Here is a 23943-nt window from a genome sequence, read left to right as displayed (position 1 = left end):
TATTGTTTCTGTCCTAAGGGCTGTGTTTTTTTGTGATACTTTAAATCATGAGTGAAATCAGAGTATTTTCAATGACTTCATACATTTTGTGGAGCAATTTTTTGTTTTTTGTTTTATTTTTTCATTATTTCAGAAGTCAGCCTTGGATTCTTTGGTCTTACATACAGTTTTTATCACCTTTAGGAACAAAAAAATACATGAAGCTTAACTTTCTCTTCGTAGGTTGAGAAGGAAGAAAGGAAGCAGAAACATTTCAAAATGCAAACAATGGAGAAACAAGATCTTGATAAATTCAGTACACCAGCAGGCGATATTACCAGTCAACCAGTGAAAGAAAAGCTTGCTCTAAGGAAGAATGAAGAAAAAACTGAGAGTGAAAAAATGATAGAAGAAGAAATGCACACAGAGAATTCTTCATCTGAAGAAAGATTAAAATTAATAGAAATGCCGCTAAAAAGGTAAACTAATAAAATAATCTGTAATTTTTATTTGTAATATTTAGGGGTTCTAGCTTCAGGGTTTTTCTGGTCTTGTGTTTGAAGCACTTTCCTCAGTGAAAGCTATGCCGAGTTGTCCCATGATTCTCAAGCTTTTAAAAATATGTTTTTCTGAGAACTGAGTGCACATTGGACGTTCAATTTTATTTCACTGGAGGAGATAGAGATCTTGTGAATTTCTTCCTTAAAACGGACACTAATGGGGTCTTCAGAATCTTAGCTGGAGATTGAGAAGAAGCTATTTTCCTAATAAATAGCCACTCAGAACAGAAAAGCAGAAACTTAATTTATTTTCTCCCTTTTCTAGGAGATGCTAGTGTTCCTCGTGTACTTGTTTTCATTAAACTCAGATCCCCTTTGTCAGGAAAAAGGGAAAGATAATATTACCAAACAGGTCTAAAAAGTTTGAAGAAGACACAGATGCTTTTGCATAACTCTAGGCAGGATTTTTTTATCTGTGTCTTCTTGAGGAAAATCTGTGCTCTATGTGCATCCCCTGATTGGGACAGAGAAGCGTTACAGCTTGAATGTTTTCCAAGATCTTGGGAATCAAGTCTGTGTTTTATCGCAGACATCTTTAGTCTTGTTTTTGTTGTGTTGTTTTTTTTCCTAGAGTGTTTCTTTTTTTATGTAATGTACGCAATTGGTGATTTTTTTCTTTCTGTTCAATGCTGTAAATCTGTTCTGAATGCAAAAAGGAAGAAGAAAAAGAAGAAGAAAAGGCAGTCTTCAAAGAAGAAGGCTAAGCAGAAGATTCAAGGATTAATGGATGATAGCACTGTCAGTGAAACATCTCAAGATGAAGAAAGGTACTAAATATAAGGAATATTATAAATAATTTAATAATTACAAAAATTGGCCTGAAAACGAAAGGTAAGATTTATAAACTGAATGCATAGGGATTGTTCTATGCCAAAGAAGACCTGGGGGTACAGGTGGTTGGCGAGCTGGATGTGAGCCATGTGGAGAAAACAAGGTACAGTGGGTACAGGCTGCACTGGGAGAAGTATCATCTTGGTATAAAAGATGTTTTTGAAGGAGAACAGTCAATCCCTGGAACAGTCTTCCCAGTGACATGATAGAATTTCCTGTGATTGGAGATCTTCAGGGCACAGTTGGACTGGGTGCAAGATAGTCTCCTTTAGGCTCCCTTTCCCCACGTGGACCTAATGACCCTTTAAGGTCCCTTTCAACCTGAACTGTTCTATAATTCCTAATACCATGCAGAAAACATAGCCATTCAGTACACATAAAGAGGTGTTTTTGTTGTTTCTTTTTTTTTTTTTTGCCTTCGACTACATGTAAAAAAGTTTTGTTATTAAACTGTAGTTTAATTTTCTTCTGAAACTAAGTTTTCAGAGCAATTTCAGTTATTGTTTGTAATGCAGTATAAGCATTCCAGTACTGAAGTGTCTTTCTGTTTTCCAGACGTGCAACAAGAACAGGGAGCAAGAAGAAAAAGGTACTGTAAAATTACGTTTTTATCAGCTTTTAATCACTTAAAGGGTAATAGCTTTTACATCAAGTTCAAGATGCAAACGATTTCTGCTAGTATGCAACTTTGTACTGTTTTAGCCAAATCTCTGAGTGAGAGGATGAATTGTTCTTGCATTTATAATGATCTGCAATAATATAGTGTTGTATACTTACCACACTGTATTGTCCGTAGGTCAGCACACAGATGGCTGTTACTGATGACCTTGATTTAACACAGTCCTCTGACACAACTACATGGGATGCTGAGTGGACAACTTCAAACTGCAAAAAAGCTATGTTGCTGTTAGAACAGCTTAGTGCGGTTTATGCAGGTAAACTTGTAAATCACTTTGTTTTCTGTTACAAGTTCCTCTCTTTTTTCCTGCTTGTACCTCTTAGTAAGTCATGACAAATTGCTCCCCAAAATATCTTTGCCAAAAAAAAAATATACATAATCAAATATGCTTGCATGTATACACATAGCTTGATATAAATATAAGCAGCACTAATTTTCTTAATCTTTTCTAATAATTCAAAATGCACATATGGATTACCTGCCCTCTCACTTCTATTCTTCAGCAGGACAGGAGGTGAAAATAGAATTTAAAAAGTTCAAGAACTGACACAAAGGCAGGGCCATCACTAATTGCTGTCATGGGCAAAACAGGCTCCACTTGGGGAAAATTGATTTCATTGTTTGCCAATTAAATTTGGTAGTGGGAAAGATAAAAAGAAATAAATGAAACACCTTCCACCCACCACTTTCACACACTTAATTTTGCTCCTTCAGCCTCTTCATGCTTTTCCCCTGCTCTAGCATAAGTCCCTCTACAGGCTGTAGTGCGGGCTGCAGGAAAACACCTGCTCCATTATGGTCCTCTCCACAGGTTGATTAGGAATCTGCTTCCACACCTGGAGTGCATCCTCCTTCCTCTCTCTCCTTCATCTTACCTTTACGTTACCACTGCTATTATTTACGCTTTTTTTTTTCCTCCTTCTCTGTCTATGTGGTATTTTTTGCCCTTTCCAATACATGCTTTCTGGGAGGTACCATGAGCTTGGCTGATAGGCTAAACTGTGTCCTGCAGTGGGTCTGTTGGACTCGTCTGTATTTGGCACGGTCTTCTCTGTCTGTCTTACAGAGACTTGCTGAAAACCTTGCCACCTAGCCCCAGTACAGCAATGAATTAAATAGATTGTACGTGCAATCTCATGTATTTTTTTCCTCCATATAGGTTCTGCTGTGCCGCTGAAAATTCAAAACATACTCCTTGAATATGAACAGATGATAGGTCGTGAAAAAAACCACCATACAGCTGTCCAGAGCAAAGCCTGGAAATTGGAAAATGAAAAAGAGGAGTTGCAATTAATAGCAGAAGAGACTAAAGATTTGAAATCCATGTTGGCTCACCAAGAAGTTGAATTCAAAAGTGACATCCAAAGCCTTAAGTATGCAATCTTGTATTTGATCATGTGTGTTATCCTGATCACGTTTTAGAAGATGCTGACGGTCTAGCCACCAACAACGTGCCATGTCCCCTAGTGCTACATCCATGTATCTCTGAAGTACCTCTATGGATAGGGAAGTACAAGTATTTTTAAGAGTCGCGCTTCACAGATTTTGTCTTTGTACCTTCCGTTTTTATATAAAATTAGGAACTGTGGCAACTCCACAGACTGCCAATTGAAGCAGTTTAGTGGGTGTGTTTGACTGAAGGTCAAATTTGAGATCATTCCCTTGTCCTCATCTGCTAGATGCAGATGGTTTATAATTACTGTTTACACTATTTCAGGGGAGTGGCCAGCAGGCATTATACAAAATACATCAAGAACGAATTCCAAGCCCTGCACATGGGATGGAGGGATCCCTTGTGAGGATAGCCAGGGAAATGCTCGGGTTTGTGAACTGCTTTGCTGAGAAGGCCCTGGGAGCTTTGGCAGATTTAAGCCTCACAAAAGCCAGAATGATCTCACAGCCCTGTAGGCCGAGAGTATCCTGGCTTCTGTTAAGAGGAGCAGAGCGTCAAGAAGCTGAGGGGAGTGATAGCTCTTGTTGGTCTTTTTTGCTGCACCGAGTCCAACTTTTGGACTCTCCATACATGAGATCATAATCAGCATGTGTGAGTGCAGCGGAGGCATTCTAGGCCGATCACAGAGCACGAAGCACTTCTCTCTGTGAGAAGAAGTCGAGGAGGTGTGTCAGAAGTCTCCCAGTGTCTGGAAGGGGATTATGAGTAAGACAGAGCAGTTCCTAATTTGGCCTGGATTTGATTCTGAATGTTTTTCAAAATTCCCAAACATCTATAAATTGCAAGGAATTAATTTTTTTTCTATATGAAATCTCAAAACTATTAGCTATACATTTGTAAAAGCTGTACTTTTTGAGAAATTAAAGCAATAATTATAAGCCATTTAAATCCTAATGTTACAGCCAATCTTTTGAGCTATTTATTAGCGGTCACTACTAATGAAGCAGATTCATTTTCCAGACTTAGTAAAGCGGATTTTTGGGGGCACCTCTTTATGTTCATAGTTGCTTTCTTATTTGTTGACAAAGATATTGGAAAAATATTCAAAATAACTACCAAATACGAACATACTTTCTTGTTTACTTACTGTGGACACGCAGTGAACAGTTTTAACCACATCAGTGAACAGTTTTAGCCAATCAAACTGCTGATGGTTTCAGTTATTAAAAAAAATAAAGCCTCACATTCTCCAAGGCTTTTTTTATCAGATTGAAAATCAAGTTGCTGATATTCCTCCTACATGTAGATCCAATGACTTTTAGAACTGTGCTTTTCAATCATTCTGAGCTTAACATTTCTAAATCTGTTTTTGGAATACTGTCCTTACTCTTTCAGAATAAAAATAAAAAGGTTACTCTACACGTGGTGAACAGTTGTTGTAGTCTTAGAGGAGGCTTGCTTAAAAGTTTTTGGATCTGTCTTAGGTTAAGTGATGTGCTCTTTTGTTAGCACTACTTGCAGTCTCCATGAGTTCTCACTATGTAGATGATGTTCACTACATTAAGAGCAGTTTATTTTGATACTAAAAGTTTATGGTATTTTGATCTGGTGAGACAGTGAGCTAATTTTGAATGAAGTGTGCACCTGTAATGTGAAGTTTTGGGGTTTTTTTTAGAAATTTTAGAAGTGTACATTCTTCATATCTGCCTACATAAACTGGAAAATACATGATGAATTTTATACGTCACTTAATGGCTTATTTGTCAGTCTTGTACAGCTCACGTACAAGATGTCTTCCACCACTAATGGGTTGAAATTGGATTTTAAAAGTTTAAAATTACAGCAAAAATATTGCATTTGAAAAGATGTGGCATTTTTACAGTTTGTTTCTGCGAGCTCATAATGTGGCATATTTACTTTTTTGTCAGTGCTTTAATTCCTCAAATATTCTCTTTAAAATCCCAGATTTTCTTTGAAACAAGAAGAGGAAAGGAGGCTTAAAGCTGAAATGCAAAATGAAACAATGAAAGAACAACTGAGGAAGAAAGAAGATCAGTATTATAGAGAGACAGAGAAGAAACAACAACTTGAATTGCATGCAAGGAATTTAGAAACAGAGTTAATATCGCTGAGAAAACTCTTGAAGCAGGTATATTAAACATTCAGTTTTTCTGTATATATAATACTGTATTCTGGGATGTCCACTGAAAATGTACCTTGTTTGTGCAACAGGCATTAGGTAATTATCTTGGTACATTTTGAGGACATATTACAAACATAGTAAGAGCACATGAAAATGGTCCTTAGGAATCTTCAGTGGCCACACTGTTCTGGCAGGAGCAATAAATAGTTAGCATCACCTCTTTCAGTTTGCCTGAATGTAATGGCAGTGTGGTTTGCATTAGTTTGCCTCCTGGTCTGTTTGTTCAGTTGGCCAGTCCTCTTCTGGGTCTCACCTCATTAGTAGTCTTCGTGAATCTCGTACAGCTCAATTTGTACAGCAGTATTGCTAGCTTTTGGTAAACTGAAAATATAATGACATGTTCTGAAGCATTTCTAAATGTTAGCACTGAGTTACAGATGTAGGCTTAAGCCCTTGCAGTAGCATATATTTAATGGAATTAGTGTGCTTTTGGAAATGTTACTTGTTGGCTTTATGCTGTTCTTACAGGCAGGTCTTTGCCTGTAAGCATATAAGTGTACATCTCTATTTTCAGTGTGTATATATAGTATGTTAGAAAGATAACTTGGGTTTCTGCTTAAACTCTGTACATTTCCAAGAAAGGTAGTTTTACCTTTTTCTTTTGTTACAGAGTGTGATTCGTTAAGTATAAAACTTTAGAGTGCTAATTTTTTGCAACAGGTTGGAAAAGACCTCCAAGATCATCAAGTCCAACAGCAACCAAACCATACTACCCTAACTCTAACAACCCACTGCTAAATCATGTCCCTGAGCACCACATCCAGATGGGTTTTAAACACATTCCGGGATGGTGACTCAACCACCTCCCGGAGGAGCCTATTCCAGTGCTTAACCAGTTAACATGCAGTGCTTAAACATGTTTATTTGCAAACATGGAAGATTGATGTTCAGGCCGTTCTATGATTTTATGATAAACAGCTCTTATTAGAATTAATAGAACGTAAGAATGCAAAGAATGAAACAGGAAGGTATTGCTAATTGTGATTTTGCTCAGGATTCACAAGTTTCATTATATTGCTGTAGACTGAAGAAGAGCGTGATGAAATACAGATGCAGCTCACTCAGGAAAAGAGTGCTAGAGCCCTACAAGAAGGAATTTTGAACAGCCACCTGCAGAGGCAGAAGGATCTGGAAGTACAGTCAAGGAAGACTATGGAAAAAAATTCAGAGGTAAGCAGTTCCATTTCTAATGCATGTGATTATATTTCACTGTGCTCATTCTAAAGTCATAAGAAAAATAACTCTTTGTGCCTGTTGGTGGATTATCTACAGTTTATCACTATGACCTGGTTTTGTTACTGCTTTCTTTAAAAAACTCTGGATAGCAGCATCAATCCCATATATACCTGAATTGCATGTGGAAGTAGGAAGCCACTGGAAAATAAGATGCTGTTTACCCAGTTTCTTAAGCTATCTGCTGTTCTTCATTGTGTAGTTGTTACCATCATTTTTAAGGTTTTTAGTTGTGAAACACACAGATATTTTGGGATTAACTAGGAAAGAACTTGGTTGAGGCTGTTTGTGATCCCATTGCTTGGGTTTTGAAATGATTATTATACTACCACCACATTTTTGTTTCCATTTTTTTTCATCATTTGCCTGTATCAATTATTTTTATCTCAACCCATGAGTTCAATTTTGTTTCCAGATCTCTCCCTCATCCCACTTAGCGGTGAGGAGTGAGCAAATGACTGTGTGGTGCCTGGCTGCCTGCCAGGTTAAACCACAAGTGACTATTTATTCATGTCCTTTATCACTCAGGAATCTGACACTAGTGAAAGAGAAAAGGATCTGTTGTACAAAAATCAGTTACTGCAGGAAGAGATTGCTATGCTAAGACTAGAGTTTGATCAAGTAAAACTAAGGCACCAGGAGGATGAAGGAAAATATGTAGTGGACAATGAGACTATGAAAGAAAAAAATGAAGATCTTAAGAAGGAACTTAAACTGAATGAGGAAGCCTTAACACAGACAGTACTTCAGTACAGCGGTCAGCTGAATTTCCTCAGAATGGAATCTGCAGTGCTAACTTCCAAGCTTGAACAGACAAAAGAAATCAAAGACAGACTGGCAATAGAGATTGAATCATTCCGTTCTTGCTTGAACACTGCTGTCCAGGATCTTGAACGTCATCAGTCATTGAAAAGTGATGTCGAACGAACATTTCAGAGAGAACGTGAAGAGTGGCTTCGTTTACAAGACAAGCTCCATCATGAGCTCTGTGATATGCGAGAAGCCACCAAGGGCTTGACTCAGCAGCTGAGTAAAATGGAAAGCAAAGCTAGTAGCCTAGAAAATGAGCTTCACCGTTTGAAACAGACACTTCAAGAAGAAACACTGCTTCTAGAATTGACACAAAAAGAATTAAATCAAGCCCAGTGGCAGGCAAAGGAAAGTCATCATGCTTGGCAACTTGAGAAAGATCAAGTCAGCAAATTTATGATAAAGCAGGAATCTATGCAGGAGCGATTGGCTCAGTTCCAAAGTGAAAATATTTTACTCCATCAGCAGCTGGAAGATTTGCAGAACAAGGGGATTATGAAAGAAAAGGCTGTGAACGATGTCCAGGACAGATGTAATGATACTTTCAACAAACTCAGGGCTGATACTGAAAAGCAAGTTTACCTCGTGGAAGAGAGAAACAAGGAATTAAATACCGAGTGTACTGATTTAAGGGAACAAGTCTTTAAACACGAGACTGACAAAGTAGAAAGAGAGGTAAGCTATACAACTAGAATAAATTAAAATGCTTCAGTTCATAAAATGACTTTGTATTTCTAAAACGCATCAGGTATGTTATATGCATAGGACTGAATTTTGTAGTTTTGTTCTGGTTCATTGTTTTTCTCTTGGAGTTAAGGAAGACTTTGGTAAATGGTCACTGCTCAGATCTGAGCAGAAATTAGAGAAATGCAGGGCTTGGTCAAGAAGATGATCCTTCAGAATTTTTTCATCCTTTCTCCTTAGTCCCCTGTAGAGTGCTGCTTTTCTACACATATTGCACTGTCAACACACAAAAAAAAAAAGTATTAGAAGAACCATCCAATATTCAAAGGTTGAGAGGTGAACATGCAGATAAGTGAAGTGATGAGGGATGGATTTATAGTATGTTCATGCAGAAGAAAGAGTAGAAAAAAACACTTCTTCTTAAGATGATAGAAAATTGAAGTGTTAGTGTTATGCAGTTATTAATTTATGTGTGTGTTTTAGGAGTTCTGAGGCATGTGCCAATCCTCCAAGAAGTTGATTTCAGACACTGATTGAAGTCTTACGTATTTTCTGATGTGTAGACTTATGTAAATGTGTTCATTCTTTATGATTCTGCAAAAATCTGTTTAGCCAGACGGAAGAAAGACTAATTAGGAAATAAGTAAATCTCCTCCTGAAAATTGATAGAGTGCATGAATATGAAATGTGCTGCCATGCAGATTACTAGCATTCTTGGTGTCTTGAATGTGCAAGGAACAAGTATTGCTCCCATATCTGCGTGTAGATTACAGAAAATGAGAAAGACTGGAACATAACAGGGATGGTAGGAGCAAGGATTTCCTTGTACCTTCTTCAGCAAAGGGGTTGGACTCAGATGATCTCTTGAAGTCCCTTCCAATGCCTGCAATTCTGTGACTGTGAGCAGTTATACAGCTGTAGGTAATGGGAGAATACATTATGAATGTTCTTAGAAGTAAAGTATTCTCGATTCCAGGTAGGGTAATGATTAAGAAGTTGGCTTAACCATTTTGGTTAATCTTTCTTTCCTTTCTAGAGAATAGGAAATGATCACATTCAGTTTTTAGATGCCTTGATAATAAAGTTTGTGTCCCCCAACGATTTGAGTAGTGAGCTGAAATTACTCTTCTGTCAGATAGACGCCTTATTTTTGTTTATTTTTAAGGGCAACATTGGAAAATAACTCTTAGAGAGTTGTCAGTTGTCTTAACTTGTGAATTGCTTTATATTCTTCCTCCCTCCTTTTGAAGTTCCTAGATACAGAACATATTAATCCACAGTGAACTCAGTAAGAAGGCTCTAAGAGGATGTGATTCAGCATCTTCTTAAAGCTTCACAGGAGATTCAGGAACACATGTGGATTTAATTATGCCTGCATAGCGAAAGAAAAGCACAATGAATGGTCTAATATAAGGTCACACCTTTGATCATTGGAGTTACATCTGCAGTCAAACATTGCAGCAGAGTTCTTTGTGTTTTCTTAGGGGAAAAAGAATACGTGATGGCAGTGTGCTTGTGTGATAAAGGTTACTGTGTGCAAGTGCCTGCTGGTGGAGACAAAATTTCTTACCTTTCAATTCACTCTGAAGACTGAATTATATCATCTAGACAGTTTAAAGAAGTAAAGTGATATGTCATGCATTTCCTCCTGTTCTTCTGTTTCTTCAGTGTACGGTCAGACAGCTGCAGCAGGAGCTTGCTGAAGCTCTTAAGAAGCAGTCTATGTCAGAAGCATCACTTGAAGTTACTACACGGTGCCGCAATGATCTTGAGGAAGACAATTTGCGCTTGCAAAAGGAATTGGACAGGGTGAAAACCAAGGTACAGATAAACTGTAACTCATACCTATAAATCCGAGGGTGTTTTTCCCTGTTTCTGGTGTAGAAGAGAAAAATTATGTTCTGAATGTGAGTAGCAGAGAGGTTAAGAGGTTAGCAGTGATACCCCGTCATAATTCATGAAGCCATTGAAATCTTTGCCAGCTGGCCTCCTTCCTTTGTAGTGCAAGAAAAGAGTTACTGGAATCATGAAAAAAACCCCAACTATTTTCTTTTGCAAGTAGGGGACATTCTTCAGCCCCAAAGCTGAAGCTCTTCTTCAGGCTGCAGGGTATTGCAGCAGCGTTCTTTCTTCTCCCTACTTGCTCCCCCCTCCTGGTGTCAAACACAACTTAACAATTTGTTTGTGAGTGGCATGTTCCCACTATTTCAAGCAACATCTCACACAGTTGCTCTAAATTTACAAATTATTGCTCTGTATCTTATAAGCTTGGTTGTAAACACTGTAAGCAGGTCCTTAGAAATTAATATTTTCTACGGAATAGCAGGCAAGTAGCTACAGAGTGTCACATGTCACTGAGAAGACAGGATTGACAGTGTCAGCGCTCATAACGGTGTCACTGTAAGCAGTGTAAACACTGTATAGCAGGTCCTTAGAAAATTAATATTTTCTACGGAATAGCAGGCAAGTAGCTACAGAGTGTCACATGTCACTGAGAAGACAGGATTGACAGTGTCAGCGCTCATAACGGTGTCACAGAAGATCCTTTGGATGGATGGTAGAGGCCAGTGTAACAGATGATGAAATATCTCTACAACCATCTGTTGTTGATTGTTTGCTAAGAGAAATGAAAGTTTGACTGACTTGTAAATGATTACAGTACTTTGGGTAGGGGGTGTATGTAGGTATGTGCAATATTCAAATTCTGCAGCACCCTCTGAGTTCTCTGTAGAGAAACTAACCTGGCTGCTGCAGATTCTCAGTGTTACTTTACAGTTACAGGAGTCCGAAGAACAGCGTATTCAATCTGAGCATTGTGTTCATGACTTGAAGGCTGTCTTAGACTATCAGGAAAGAGAAATATCAGCTTCTTCCCAGAAACTGCAAGACCTTCTGTTAGCAAATTCTGGAACTAATATTACTATAAAGCAACTGGAAGAACATGTGCAGAGGTAAGAAAATAACCTAGCGAAGCAAGGTTTTGCTTTCTGGGAGTCTGAAAACATCAGGATTGCCTTGTTGCATTGCCATGGTAATACGTGCTTTTGAAGGAAGCTCTTGCTTTAGATTGCATTCTTTCACATTGTTCTTTCACAATTTGTGCTATTATGGATCTCTCTAATATGATCTCTATTTCTCTTTAAGACTTGAAATTGAAAATGCCAGACTGGAAGCCACAAGCAAACAACAAACCAATAGAATTGAAGCTCTTCAGAAGGATCTGCAAGCCTCAGCCTCAGTAAGCCAGTCATAAAGTTGCTTTTTTTTTTAGGGGGTGGTGGGGAGCCTCTGAGCCTAGCTGGATATTTTTCATGGGAAAGTTATATGATTTTCCTGGACAGTGCAGAGGAGGTGAGTCACCTGAGCTCTGCTGACTGTAGGGTACTCTGAAAATCCTGCTGGTCCATTCCCCAGCTTTCTGGTTTTAAGAGTTTTCCTGTAATAATATATCAAGTCTACTGAACGCTGAGGTTTTGACATTAATTTGCTGGTTTAAATATTTTATTCTTTATACCATTCATGACATTACATGACAGACACGTATTGGAATGTGCATCTTGAAAGGAATTCTGCAGGTTTCTTTAGGGAAATTTCACATGTGTGTTGGTTCCAAGAGCTTCATGCTCGAGGCCTGACTGACATCATCAAGCTGGGACAAGGATTTTGCTGTGTGGAATTGCTTTTCCATTGGCTGCTTGATGTGTATTTGTTTCCATGAAGCAGTAGAGAGAAATCCCTGTGGAATTATTTTCTGAACTTGGTGAAAGGTTTGGAATTTCCCCCTGTTCAGTGGCAGCAGCATAAATAAGGTGATTGATATTAGCATAAATAAGGTGATGTCACCTGTGGTTTATATAAAGCAAATTATTTATGTATTCTAAGCAGTGAACTGTAGGCCTTGTTATACCTGTGGTTGTCAATTAATGTGGAAGTGGTTCTGAAAATAACTATGTGTGGAAGTTGAACTTTGTGCTACTGACTCAAGAAGATACGTGTGCCTGCTCTTTCCCCCTTGGTTAAGACGGCATTGTTTTCAAATGTATGGTGGATGAGAGAAGCTCTTTTGCGTGTTCATTGTTAAGAGTTAGAGTAGTATGGTTAGGTTGTGGTTGGATTTGATGATCTTGAAGGTCTTTTCCAACCTGAGCAATACTATGATTCTGTATTTGAAGTTTCTTTGTATTCTTCATAGTTTTCTTCCAGAAGCCAAATGGCAGAGGTGATAATTGCTAACAATTTTATATGTTTTTTTAAACAATTTTTTCAAAAAACAGATGATCTTGAGTTCTCACATACTCAGCTTTTTGTATCCCTGCCACTCAGGCCCTGAGTACTTTTGTGATTTGGGAATCGTGAAGGAATTGAATAGAAGCCAACAGGGTACATCTCTGTAAATGCTAGAGTTGTCCTGTCAGGAAGATGGTGTGGTTTGATACCAGTAGAGCACACGGAGCAAGGCTGCAGTTCCTCAGTTCTTTATTTGGTTTCCTTCTGGTTGTTGTCTGACCCCTTGATTTCTGGGCAGGGTTAAAACCCCTTATTTTCAGTGCAGCTTTTGGAGGAACTGCTGCAAGTTTTCAGAACAGCAGGAGCTTAAAACCCTTGCAGAATAAATAAGGTGCGAGTGCAAAGTACTAAACTAGTTGCCACCTCTCCTCTGGTTTGTCTGAGAAAACACCACGAGGAACAAAACCAGAATTAGTAAACAGCCACACACAAGATGTGGAGGTCGTGACAGAGGAGACACTGATGAATTTCAGAAGAGCTGACTCTTCCACAAGAGCCTGCTGGTCGTTGGAAAATCCATGAATGCTCTAGACTGCGAGGTGTTCTCCTGGGCTGTGGCTACCTATGTGAGCTGACCTATTAGCAGAGGGACTGCAGAAGCTGTTCTTCTACATCTTTTTCCAGCTCTCTGGGATGAAACCCATTAAGAGGAGGGCATTTGCTTCAGTGGGGGCATCTGTTAGTATCCACAGGTATCAGCCTGTTTGTGTGGCATCTGAACTGATTAAATGTTCACAAGAATCATGTGCCCCAGTGTTGTGCTGAACTTGGCAGAGGGACAGATATGTGCTGTCTGCACTTGCAACATGTACTGGCCTGTGCTGAGGCTCCCCATGAGCCAGCAGTATGCTCTGGTGGCGATGAAGGCCAATGAGATCCTGGGGTGCATTAAAGAGTGTGGCCAGCAGGTCAAGGGAGGTGATCCTCCCACTCTACTCTGCCCTGGTGAGGCCTCACCTGCAGTACTGTGTCCAGTTCTGGGCTCCTTGGTACAAAAAGACAGGGATCACCTCAAAAGGGTCCAGTGGAGGGCTACAAAGATGATAAAGTGCACGGAACACCTCCCTTATGAGGAGAGGCTGAGAGACCTGGGTCTGTTCAGCCTTGAAAAGAGTCAGAGGGGATCTCATCCCTGTCTATAAGTATCTAAGGAGCGGGAGGCAAAGGGACGTAATTTCCAAGAACAAATGAAGCAAAGGTATTCTGAAATGGTGAATGAAGTTGACAGATTAAGAACAAAGGCAAGTTCTGGTTGTTTCTTTGTTTTTTTGTTTGTTTGTTTGCTTGTTTGAGTTGTGTTAATTTCTGGAAACTTGTAATATGCTTTTCAGGAGGTACAGAAAAGTTATATTTCTGGGGGAGGAGGGGAAATTGGCTTCACAGTTGACCTTGGAAACTTTTGGAACTTCTCATATTTCCTAACGTATTCTAGCAACCAGACAGCGGATTTGACCTAGAGAGGAAGTAACCTCCTTTACCACTGCTGTGGAAGCTGCTTTCTGAAGCTCTGTTTACAAAGCTTTCAAGAGCAATGGCAGGAGGAGCACTTGTTTCCCGTGCCCACTTAGCTCTGTACTGAAGCGCTTCCCTGAAGCACAATGGACATTCTTTCTGATATCTGGGTTGAGTTTGATTTCCATTGAGCAGAAGAGCAGCCCTAGCACCTTTCAGCCTATTCCCACAAGTTAAATTCTGCTAGTTTGGTATTTGTATTTGGAATTTGGTGCAGAATTTGGAATACTTGCTGCAGAAGAGCTGAGGAAGGCTGGAACTCGAGGAATCCTATTGGCAACAGTTTAAAAGCTGTTCTTCCTTTAAAAGATGAGCTTGACTTTCCTTTGGCTTTGATACTGAGTCAGCAGATGACAGTTCCAGTCCTGAAGGTATTCCCCTTTATGAATTTTTAAAGAATAATTTTACACCCCTCTGAGTTCATTTTATTACTGTCTGTAGGTTACTGAACTTTCTCAGAAGCTGGAGTTAGAGTCTAAAAAATGCATCCATCTGGAAGCACAAAACCAGGATTTGAAAGAAGCGCTGCATACTCTGCATGAGAGCCATGAAAAACTGGAGAAGAACAAACGCCAGCTTAAGGAAGAAGTGGCAAAACTCAGACATCACTTGGAGACTAATACAGTGAATCTCATCCAAATAGAACAGTATAAGAAAGAGATAGATGAACGAGCCGCACAAGAAGTCAGACAAAAACTACAAGAAGTCAATGTTTTTTTGCAGGTAAATGAATTTCTTGAGTCTGTCTGTCATTTTTATTAAGCATATATATATTTTTCATTTTTTTATTTGATGCTTAGTGCTGTGCGTGTGTCTTTCCTGTACAGGAGAATGAAAAATTGTTGGGTGAACGTGCTTTTGTGTGTGCAGTGTGCCTGTAGGTTTCCAACATAATAGCATTCCTGTGACAGACGTCTGTTTTGCAGTTCTTAAAGGGTATTGCAGACTGGTGATCTTGATATTGCTGCTCATCAGCACGGGAATATTGCAACCTAGAGATGGTTTGGCCATAGATACAGGTCACTGTACAGGATAAAATGCTCAGGGAATGAGTCACTGAAGTTGCCATGGGGCAGGAAGAGTGGGGAGGGGAATTCTTATCATTTCTTTGTAGAATCCTTTTTGTGTGCCCCGTCCTACAGAGATATCAGAGCAGCTTCTAAAAGAAGGCTAAGTAATATTGCTAAGAGCAGATCTCTGTTTAGATGAAAACAGTTATGTAATGTGTTGGTTCTGGGCTTCTGCCTTGATTTCCTGATGGTAGTGAGTAGGTACAGTTGCCTCAGCTCTGTAAAACTGTGCCCTGGGGCGGGAAAGATAGTTCACTTTTTCTTTGCAGTGCTTGAAACTGTGTTATCTGCTTCAGGCCCAGGCAGCCTCCCAGGACCGTTTAGAACAAATTAGAGCCAGTCATCGTGCCTCACTGACAAACCAACTAAAGCACAGAATTGAAAGTCTCGAATATGAGTTGGACAGAATAAAGAACACTCAACAAGACAATGTTTTTCAACAAGAATCCACAAAGGCAGAAGCAGAAAGATACAAAGGAAGGTACCTGGAAGAAATGAAAGCTAGAATATGCCTAGGAAATAAGCTGGAAAGGTAAGTCCGTGCCTTTTTGTAGTGGTAATGAAATGTGAATTAGTAGTAGCTTGCATGAAAAACCTTGTTCAGTTTCCTCGTAAAATCCCTCTTCAATGTCTTGTCAGTATTACAGACATAAACCTAAGATGATGTCTTTATGAATGAGCCCTCTGAAACCTTCCCCTTTATTTTTGCAACTGCTGTGATGTCACTTCAGTGTTCTAGCAGTAACACCACTAGCTGTGGCATCACGAGAGTGTGTTTGAAGTTGATAGCATTTTAATAGGCTGCCTTTTGGCCCCTCTCATTTTGGACTCTGAATGCTTTCTGTTTTCTGAAGATGGATAACAGTCAAGGACCTGGAAAAAGTGACATTGCAAAAACATTACCAAAGATGATTCTTTATGTGTTTTTGAATGTTTCAGGGCTAATGAGAAACTATCAGAAGCCAACACTAAGCTCCTTCAGGCGCGCCAGAGAAGCAAATCTTTAATTGCAAGCAGCTTCGTCAGTGGAGGTCTGCCCACAAGCCCAGTTCTGTATTCGGCTGAACTGGGACATCTTGACAACCACGTGGCCCTGAACAGAAGTCTTGGCCTAGGAGGAAGCTTCCTAGGCACAGCTGGGAATGTGTTATCACCGCAAAGAAAGGTTGAAGCCTACATGGCTAAGGTAAGCATTGTGAAATACTCTTAAGTGGTGAAGAGTTTTGGGCATCAAGATTGTAAAAAAAATTCCAGGAGTGCTCAGACACCAGAAATACTGGCATCTAACTAATGAACCATATAACTATACACATACAGAACTATATACATATAAGGTTTTCATGTTTTTTCTTTTAACAAGAGAAAATTTAATAAGCAGTGCTGTGGCATCGGAAGTTCTCAGCTATTTACTAAACTGATGTATAGTATGAAGATAAGTGTCTGACATACTTAAAATGGGCAACTTGATATTTTAGCGATGCCTATCAGACATCCCTGGTCAAGCCACTTCTTCTTTCCTTGCTGATCTGCATCTTGATACTTTCTTTTTGTACGTTAATACTAACGAAGACATGCTTCAAAACTAGGACGGTATAAGTATGATTGCTTTGCTTCTTCCTACACTACTGTGGGATGCATGCTGTGCCTAGGCAACACTGCTTTTTGTGCTTCCTGCTGTAGGGTAGATAACCCAAAAGAATAGTATCCACAGAAAATAACAGAGGTGGATGGTATATTTTGTGTGATTTATCTGGATAGCATACAGACAAGCAGTAAATAAAGAAAAGCTGATGGTCAAGACGCGCCCAGGACTCCACATGGGAGGGATCTCCAGCAAGAGATCCTTCCCCAGTGGTGGTCAGCCCTTAAATGGGGTCTGGGAGAGGTGGAGCCAGACTCCACCCCTTCTGGTCACACAGATACATTGCCTTCCCCTGTGGTCCTGTGGCTGACTCAGTGCTCTCCTCAGGTGATCAATCAGTGGTTCAGGCCCTGATTCGACAGTTCCCATACATCTGCTATGTACTGTTACCTGAGGAAAGAGTGGCCTACTCTTCAGGAAGTCTTCACAGCTTTCTAGTATTTTGCAGCAATTTATATATGATTGCAACACAGCAGTAACTCTGAAGTACTCTACCAGTTGTGCTACTTAGTACTTGGCCCGTTCACCAGACTACTTAGAAAGACAGGAGTTTATACGACACTCAGCCTTTTCTTTCCTTCAGTGTTAGCTTCAGTTAATACCTCAGATTTTTCCAGTAATCTGTTCCCTTCCATTGAAAAAAAAAAAAAAAAAAAAAAAAAACCAGCAGCAAACAACACCTCTGTATTGCCATTAAATTCAAGCTAAGTGCTGCCTTCTTGGCCGAAGGAGATCACAAGTACTTCTTACAGTAAAGCTCATAATGACAGGGAGTTAAGGAGCTTAAATTGCATCGTGCCTTATGTAGTCGTCTTGCACGTGGGTTTTTATTTAAAGCTCTCTGTGCGCATTTGGAGTTTTTCAAAGTAAGGGAGGTTATCTGAAGAAGAGTGTATGCATCTCCTGGGAGAAGGAAGCTTGTTTAGATTTTGACTTTGATTTGTGCAAAAGCTTTGAAATAGCTTCAAGGACAAGAGGTTGAAAATATTTCACACTGCCATCCTCCAAATTGCTGGTATTGATTCCTCTGTCCATGCAGCTATTAGAAAAAACAAACTGTGCTGATTACAAACAAAAGGAAGAAAGGAGCACAGGAAACAAAGGTGAACTCTACTAGCTGCAACCAGTGTGAGTGCATGGATTCATGCTACCAGTTTTCCTACTGGTAGCGTAAGAGGGAACACCTTCTTCCCATTCCATCTCTGTTTCTGTTCCCCTTCTGATTTTATTCCGTCTGCACTCTGCTTTTGTAGCAGTCTTAAGAATTTCCTCTCTTTTGACTTCTGCCTATTCCTCTTGTTCTTTCTCTGGGCACCAAAAAGAGCCTAGCTTTGTTATTCTTTACACTCCATCCCACAGTCAGATGGTTGCACCCATGGGTGAAACCCCCTGAGCCTTCTCTTCCCCAGGCTGACCAGGCCTGGTGCTCTCAGCCCCTCTGCGTAGGCCACGTGCTCCAAGCACGTCGTGTATTTGCAGAGGACATAAGCCAGGAAGCTGTATGCTGACGATCACTTCTGTGTGTTACAGACCTGGTGGAAAATAATGCAAGAGTCACAAATACCATCAAATGCTAATAATAGCATAGAGTGTTTGGACTGTGGCCCTTGAAAAGGTCTGATTTCTCCTTATGAAGACTTTTCATTCAGAATAAATCACAATAAATAACCAGCTCTGGGGGGACAAGGGGTAAATGCTCTTTTCTAGTGATCCAAGCTGGTTTCTGTTACATAATAAAATCTGCAGTACTTGCTTTGTAAGGAAGCTAACAAGAAAGTTAACAAAGGAGTAATGTGTTTTATATGTGTTTGAAGATAGATATTAACCATATCTACATTTTTATAAATCCACTGTGCTTTCTTCCTGTATTTTTATGCCCTGTTATGGTCCAGCTGGTGAATTCTGTATTGTTTTGTGCCAAAGTTAACATTGCTCAGCAGTGAGAAAGCTACAGCCTCACTCACCAAGAGACTGTCTTTGTGAAAACTCAAACTCCAAACCAAGATGTCCCCATTTGGGACGATATTTTTGGTTTCTAATAGGCCATTTATGTGTGGGTTTTAAAATTGTTCTGTAAGTTTTATGATACAAAAATGTAACTTGAAAATTCAATTATGTGTTATGTATAATTCTAGATATGGAAAGAACTGGATGAAAAAATCACTAAAGAACTTGAACGAGGTAATGTAGTACTCTGCTATCAGTGTTTTTAAGGAAGATTATGACTGTTTGTAACTTCTGTGTAAAAAAGAGAAAAAACACAGAGACCAAACCACCTCCCCCACACAGACACACTTGGCTTAAGCTGAAATCACCTTTCATCCTCAGGCACAAACATCAAACATATAAAACACCCTGAAGTAAGATTTTTATGGACTTCAGTCATCACTTCTCTTTCTGCATACATTCATTGCATTCAGTGTTGTTTGTGGATTCTCTGAAGAGGAGAGTTGCAGTCAGAGACTCAGTGTCCCAGGTGGGGACCAGTGACAAGTGGTGTTCCTCAGGGATCTCTGCTGGCACTGGTGCTGTTTTAACATCTTTTTAAGTGACACGGACAGTGGGATCGAGTGCCCTCTCAGCAAGTTTGCAGATGACACCAAGCTGGGTGGTGCAGTTGAGGTGCTAGAGGGAAGGGATGTCATGCAGAGGGACCTGGACAGGCTCGAGAGGTGGGCCTTTGCCAAACCCGTGAAGTTCACCAAGGCTGAGTGCAGGGTTCTGCTCCTGGCTCGGGGCAATCCCAAGCACAGATGCAGGCTGGGCAGAGAATGGCTTGAGGTCAGCCCTGAGGAGAGAGATCTGGGAGTGTTTGTTGATTAAAGACTCAACGTGAGCCAGCAGCGTGTGCTTGCAGCACAGAAGGATAACCGCATCCTGGGCTGCGTCAAGAGAATTGTGACCAGCAGGTCAAGGGAGGCGATTCTGCCCTTCTACTCTGTTCTCATGAGACCCTACTTGGAGAGCTGCATCCAGTTCTGGATCCCCCAGCACAAGAGGAGGGCCACAAAAATAATTAGTGCTGGAGCACCTCCCCTGTGGGATCAGGCTGAGAGAGCTAGAGCTCTTAAGTCTGAAGAAGAGAAGGCTCCAGCGGGACCTTATAGCAACATTCCAGTAGCTGATGGGGCCAGGAAAGCTGGGGAGGGGCTTTTTATAAGGGCATGAAACAGCAGGATGAGGAGAAATGGCTTTAAACTGGAAGAGGGTAGATTTAAACTACTAGTTTTAGGAAGAAATTCTCTACTCCCAAAGTCAGGGTGCTGAAACGCTGGCACAGGTTGCTTGGAGAGGTTGTGCGTGCTCCCACCCTGCAGGCGTTCAAGGCCAGGCTGGGATGGGGTTTGAGCAGCCCGGTCTAGAGGGAGGTGTCCCTGCCTATAGCAGGGGGGTTGGTACTAGGTAATCTTGAAAGGTCCCTTCCAGCCCAAACCATTCTATGATTCTAAGACCTCTGGAATTTCTTTCTGTAGTTTTAGAAGTTGTGTTGATTGATTACTGAATGTGAAAAAATGTTTCTTCCTTTGTGCCTGTCCCTTTTGCTTTTTGTTTCTCTTGGAAGTTGTTAAATCTGTCTCCAGAGCGTAGCCTGTTCAGCTACCAGTAATGTTTTTACAGTGACTTATTTCACTCAGTCTACTGTAAAAGTAACATCATGAATCTTGCTTCTTTTCTCTCCAGCCACTGCTGATCTTGGAACTAGATCTCCTCAAGGTTCTCCAATGGTCTCTATTAATGGATCTTCAAAAAATCTCAGTGTTGACCAGGATCCCCATTGCAGAGCAATACAGGAGTACCGTGATGTCTTAACCAAAAATTACCTGATCTAAATAAAAATGCAAAGGGAAAAGTACTGGGAATTATTTTGTTTACACGGCATGTCTGTGGTTTCCCATCCTGTAGCTTAGATATGGAAACATCTTTATTGCGTTTTGAGTATAAGTTCTAAATGTACTAAAAAAAATAGCACTCTGCACTTCCCTGTTGGTTACTGAGGTACAGCTGATATGTTTTGCACTCAGGAAAAGAACCATATCTATTTTTTCTTACTATCGGATTGAGTAATGTTGGTTCTTGAACTTGACAGAACTGTCTTAAGTGCCTTTGATTACAATAGATGTGTTATTTTGTTCCACTTGTGTTCCTTGTTTTAACAAAAGCATTCCCTTTTCTCTGTTTAAATCCTTTCATTGTTCGTGTTAATGTTTCTAGTGTTATTGTAATGCACAGGAGGTTATTGTTTGGCTTTCTGCCAGCTGTTTCAGTTCTGATACTGTGAATATTTGTGCTGATTAAGTGATAAAGTTTTACCAACGTTTAAGCTGGAAAATACTGCACTTTACATTGTTGTGTCACTTTTACACACCTTGGGTCTAAAAGTACTGTGAGCGTGTAGCCGTGCCAAGAAAGCTTTAATGTGATCTCTTTGACATGTTTGATTTGGTATCCATGTTGGACTTTGTATTAGAATTCGATTCAGCTGTAGGCATTCACAGCTGCTAGATCAACTGATGAACCTGAAGCAGTTAATGCTGGGAAGATGGAAAAGCAGTATTTCGACCTTAAGTCCTGTCGGTACTTAATACTGCTGTGTGACAGGATGACTTTTTGTTGCTGCCAACAGCTGGCAATGCAGTAACTGCAGCTCAGGTGGAAGGTAATGCCATGGGACTTTGTGTCTATAAGACTGGGTGTCCTGGTTAGAGGGATGCTGAGAAGGTGGAGATACTGAATGCCTTCTTTGCTTCCAAGTGTAGTGTCTTGCAGCTGGAGAGGAATAACCACATGCACCAGTACAGGTTGGGGGACGACCTGCTGGAAAGGAGCTCTGCAGAGAAGGAAAAGGAGGTTCTGGAAGACAGCAGGCTGGCCATGAGCCAGCAGTGTGCCCTGGTAGACAAGAAGGCCAGTGGCACCTTGGGATGCCCCCTCTCCTCTGCTCTGCTGTGGCCACGTTTAGAATTCTGTGTCCAGTTCTGGGCTTCCCAGTTCAAAAAAGACAGGGATCTCCTAGGAGTCCAGCGGATGATAAAGGGTGATATAGATGATAAAGATGATAAAGGGCCTGGAGCATCTCCAGTGTGAGAAAAGGCAGCGGATGATAAAGATGATAAAGGGCCTGGAGCATCTCCAGTGTGAGAAAAGGCTGAGTAACCGAAGTCTGTTCAGCCTTGGGAAAAGAGGACTGAGGAGGAATCAGATTAATGTTTATAAATATCTAAAGGGAGATGGAAGGCAAACGGATGAGGCCAGGCTCACCCTTTTGTGTGCAGTGAGGAGATTGTAGACAAAGAGCAATGGTCTAAAACTTGAACACAGAAAGCTCCGTAAAAACATGTGGAAGATCTTTGTGGTAAGGGTGACAAGAGTCCTGGAACAGGTTGCCCAGAGAGGTTGTAGAATCTCCTTCTATGGAAGCATTCAAGACCCTAAGTACACCTACCCATGTGATCCATTGTAGGGTACCTGCTTTAGCAATGGGCTTGGACTCAGGGATCTCTTGAGGTCCCTTCCAAATCCTGTAGTGCTGCGATTGGCTCTTGCACCTTTTCTGTACTTTATGCCCAGATTATCTTCACTGAACAAGTCTTTCTTGGTACTGCAGAAGAGTCATCTTAGAACTTCCTGGCTTCCTCAGTTACTAAGGGTCAGGAGCCCCATGGCAGAACGCAACAGAGACTTTTATAAATGTTGGAAGTTGGAGCATAAAATTCAAATGACTTGACCAATGTTGTGAACTATGTGGGATGTTAAACAGTCTCTGGACAAAACAGGAAGCTGTCCCCTGTAGCCACACGACAAACAACACTTAAATCATAACAGTAGTGGACTCCTTCAACCATTTTATTTCATTTCACATGGAAGACTGTTTCCACTCTCATCCTAACAATTTGAATCGAAAGAATCATATAGCTGCCTTTTCAAAGCCCTTGAGCAATTCCAGCTCCTGAGCTTAATCATGGAATCATAGAATCACCAAGGTTGGAAAAGACCTACAAGATCATCTAGTCCAACCGTCCACCTATCACCGATAGTTCTCACTAAACCATGTTCCTCAACACAATGTCTACATGTTCTTTAAATACCTCCAGGGTAGGTGACTCCACCACCTCACCGAGTGCCCATTCCAGTGCCTGACCACTCTTTCAGAGAAGTATTTCCTGACATCCAGTCTGAATTTCCCCTGGAGCAACTTGAGGCCATTCCCTCTCATCCTATCACTAATTACAAGAGTGAAGTAAAAAGTGAAGAGTGCATGTGTACCTGACATGCATGCAGGATGAGGAGGAACAAGCTGTAGAAGAAACATGGTGAGAAGCAAGAAGGCAGTTTCTGTGTATTTGATGAGTGCATGCTTTGCACTTGCGGTTTAATCATGGGAATCATTCGCTGTGCTTCTGGCACTAATGAGCTGATTGTTTGCAGCAAGGCAGGACCTGCTCCTATTGACTGTTCATATCTTCGTGTGCCCGTGTATTTGAAATCCAGTTCCAAACTAAATGAGGTTCCATCGTGCGACTTTTCCTCCGTAGCATCACACGTTTTCAATCAGCATCAGCTCCTCAGCCATAATCACTTCCTCCTTGGCTTCTGCTCAGCGCCGCAGTGTGCCTGGCTGCAGAACAGTGCTCCCATGGGCTGTGTGTCAGAGCAGCAGGATAGATAAAATGGTGCTTGTGTTGCAGTGGGTTAGAAGAGATTTTAATTACAAGAAACAGAAATGGGAACTACATGTAGGTGCGCGTTTTTGCTGGTCTTTCGCCCTCATATTGCTTTTAAAGCAATTCTGGGCACCTGTTGCTGAGGACATTACGTCATCCACACGTTGCATCAGTGCAGAAGCTCACCATAACCCCGCAGAATCTCTGGTTGGTTTGTTAGCAGAAACGTTGCAGTGTTTATCTGCATGCACGTTTCTATCCGCATCATAAGCTGAGCTGAAGTTTGAAATTATACAGAACTTCTGTTTCTGTTTTTCCCACCTGTACAATTTCCATTGCAGTTTCCACGTCATGCACTGCAATCATCACTACTGGCAAAATGTACACTGATGTCAGGA

The 23943-nt window shown here is 40.7% G+C and overlaps 1 protein-coding gene across 1 annotated transcript in view; it reads left to right on the top strand.

Annotated features, from left to right (window-relative positions):
• LOC136051470 (ankyrin repeat domain-containing protein 26-like) overlaps nucleotides 1–20824 on the top strand; it is a 43520-nt gene extending 22696 nt beyond the window's left edge. The window contains 19 exon segments of the mRNA XM_065740910.1: nucleotides 53–62; nucleotides 223–457; nucleotides 1171–1306; nucleotides 1926–1959; nucleotides 2167–2305; nucleotides 3209–3422; nucleotides 5408–5591; nucleotides 6669–6815; nucleotides 7407–8363; nucleotides 10041–10193; nucleotides 11148–11323; nucleotides 11517–11610; nucleotides 12647–12752; nucleotides 13803–13900; nucleotides 14613–14894; nucleotides 15538–15773; nucleotides 16181–16427; nucleotides 19019–19064; nucleotides 20565–20824. Coding sequence (XP_065596982.1) covers nucleotides 53–62; nucleotides 223–457; nucleotides 1171–1306; nucleotides 1926–1959; nucleotides 2167–2305; nucleotides 3209–3422; nucleotides 5408–5591; nucleotides 6669–6815; nucleotides 7407–8363; nucleotides 10041–10193; nucleotides 11148–11323; nucleotides 11517–11610; nucleotides 12647–12752; nucleotides 13803–13900; nucleotides 14613–14894; nucleotides 15538–15773; nucleotides 16181–16427; nucleotides 19019–19064; nucleotides 20565–20713 — 3643 coding nt within the window. The 3' untranslated portion in view covers nucleotides 20714–20824.
• Nucleotides 20825–23943: the final 3119 nt, after the last annotated feature.

The sequence above is a fragment of the Cyrtonyx montezumae genome, unplaced genomic scaffold (assembly GCF_038088225.1).
Source record: "Cyrtonyx montezumae isolate F1298 unplaced genomic scaffold, pur_monq_1.0 scaffold_3, whole genome shotgun sequence".
Classification (NCBI taxonomy): domain Eukaryota; kingdom Metazoa; phylum Chordata; class Aves; order Galliformes; family Odontophoridae; genus Cyrtonyx; species Cyrtonyx montezumae.
This window is presented reverse-complemented; position numbering and strand designations above follow the sequence as displayed.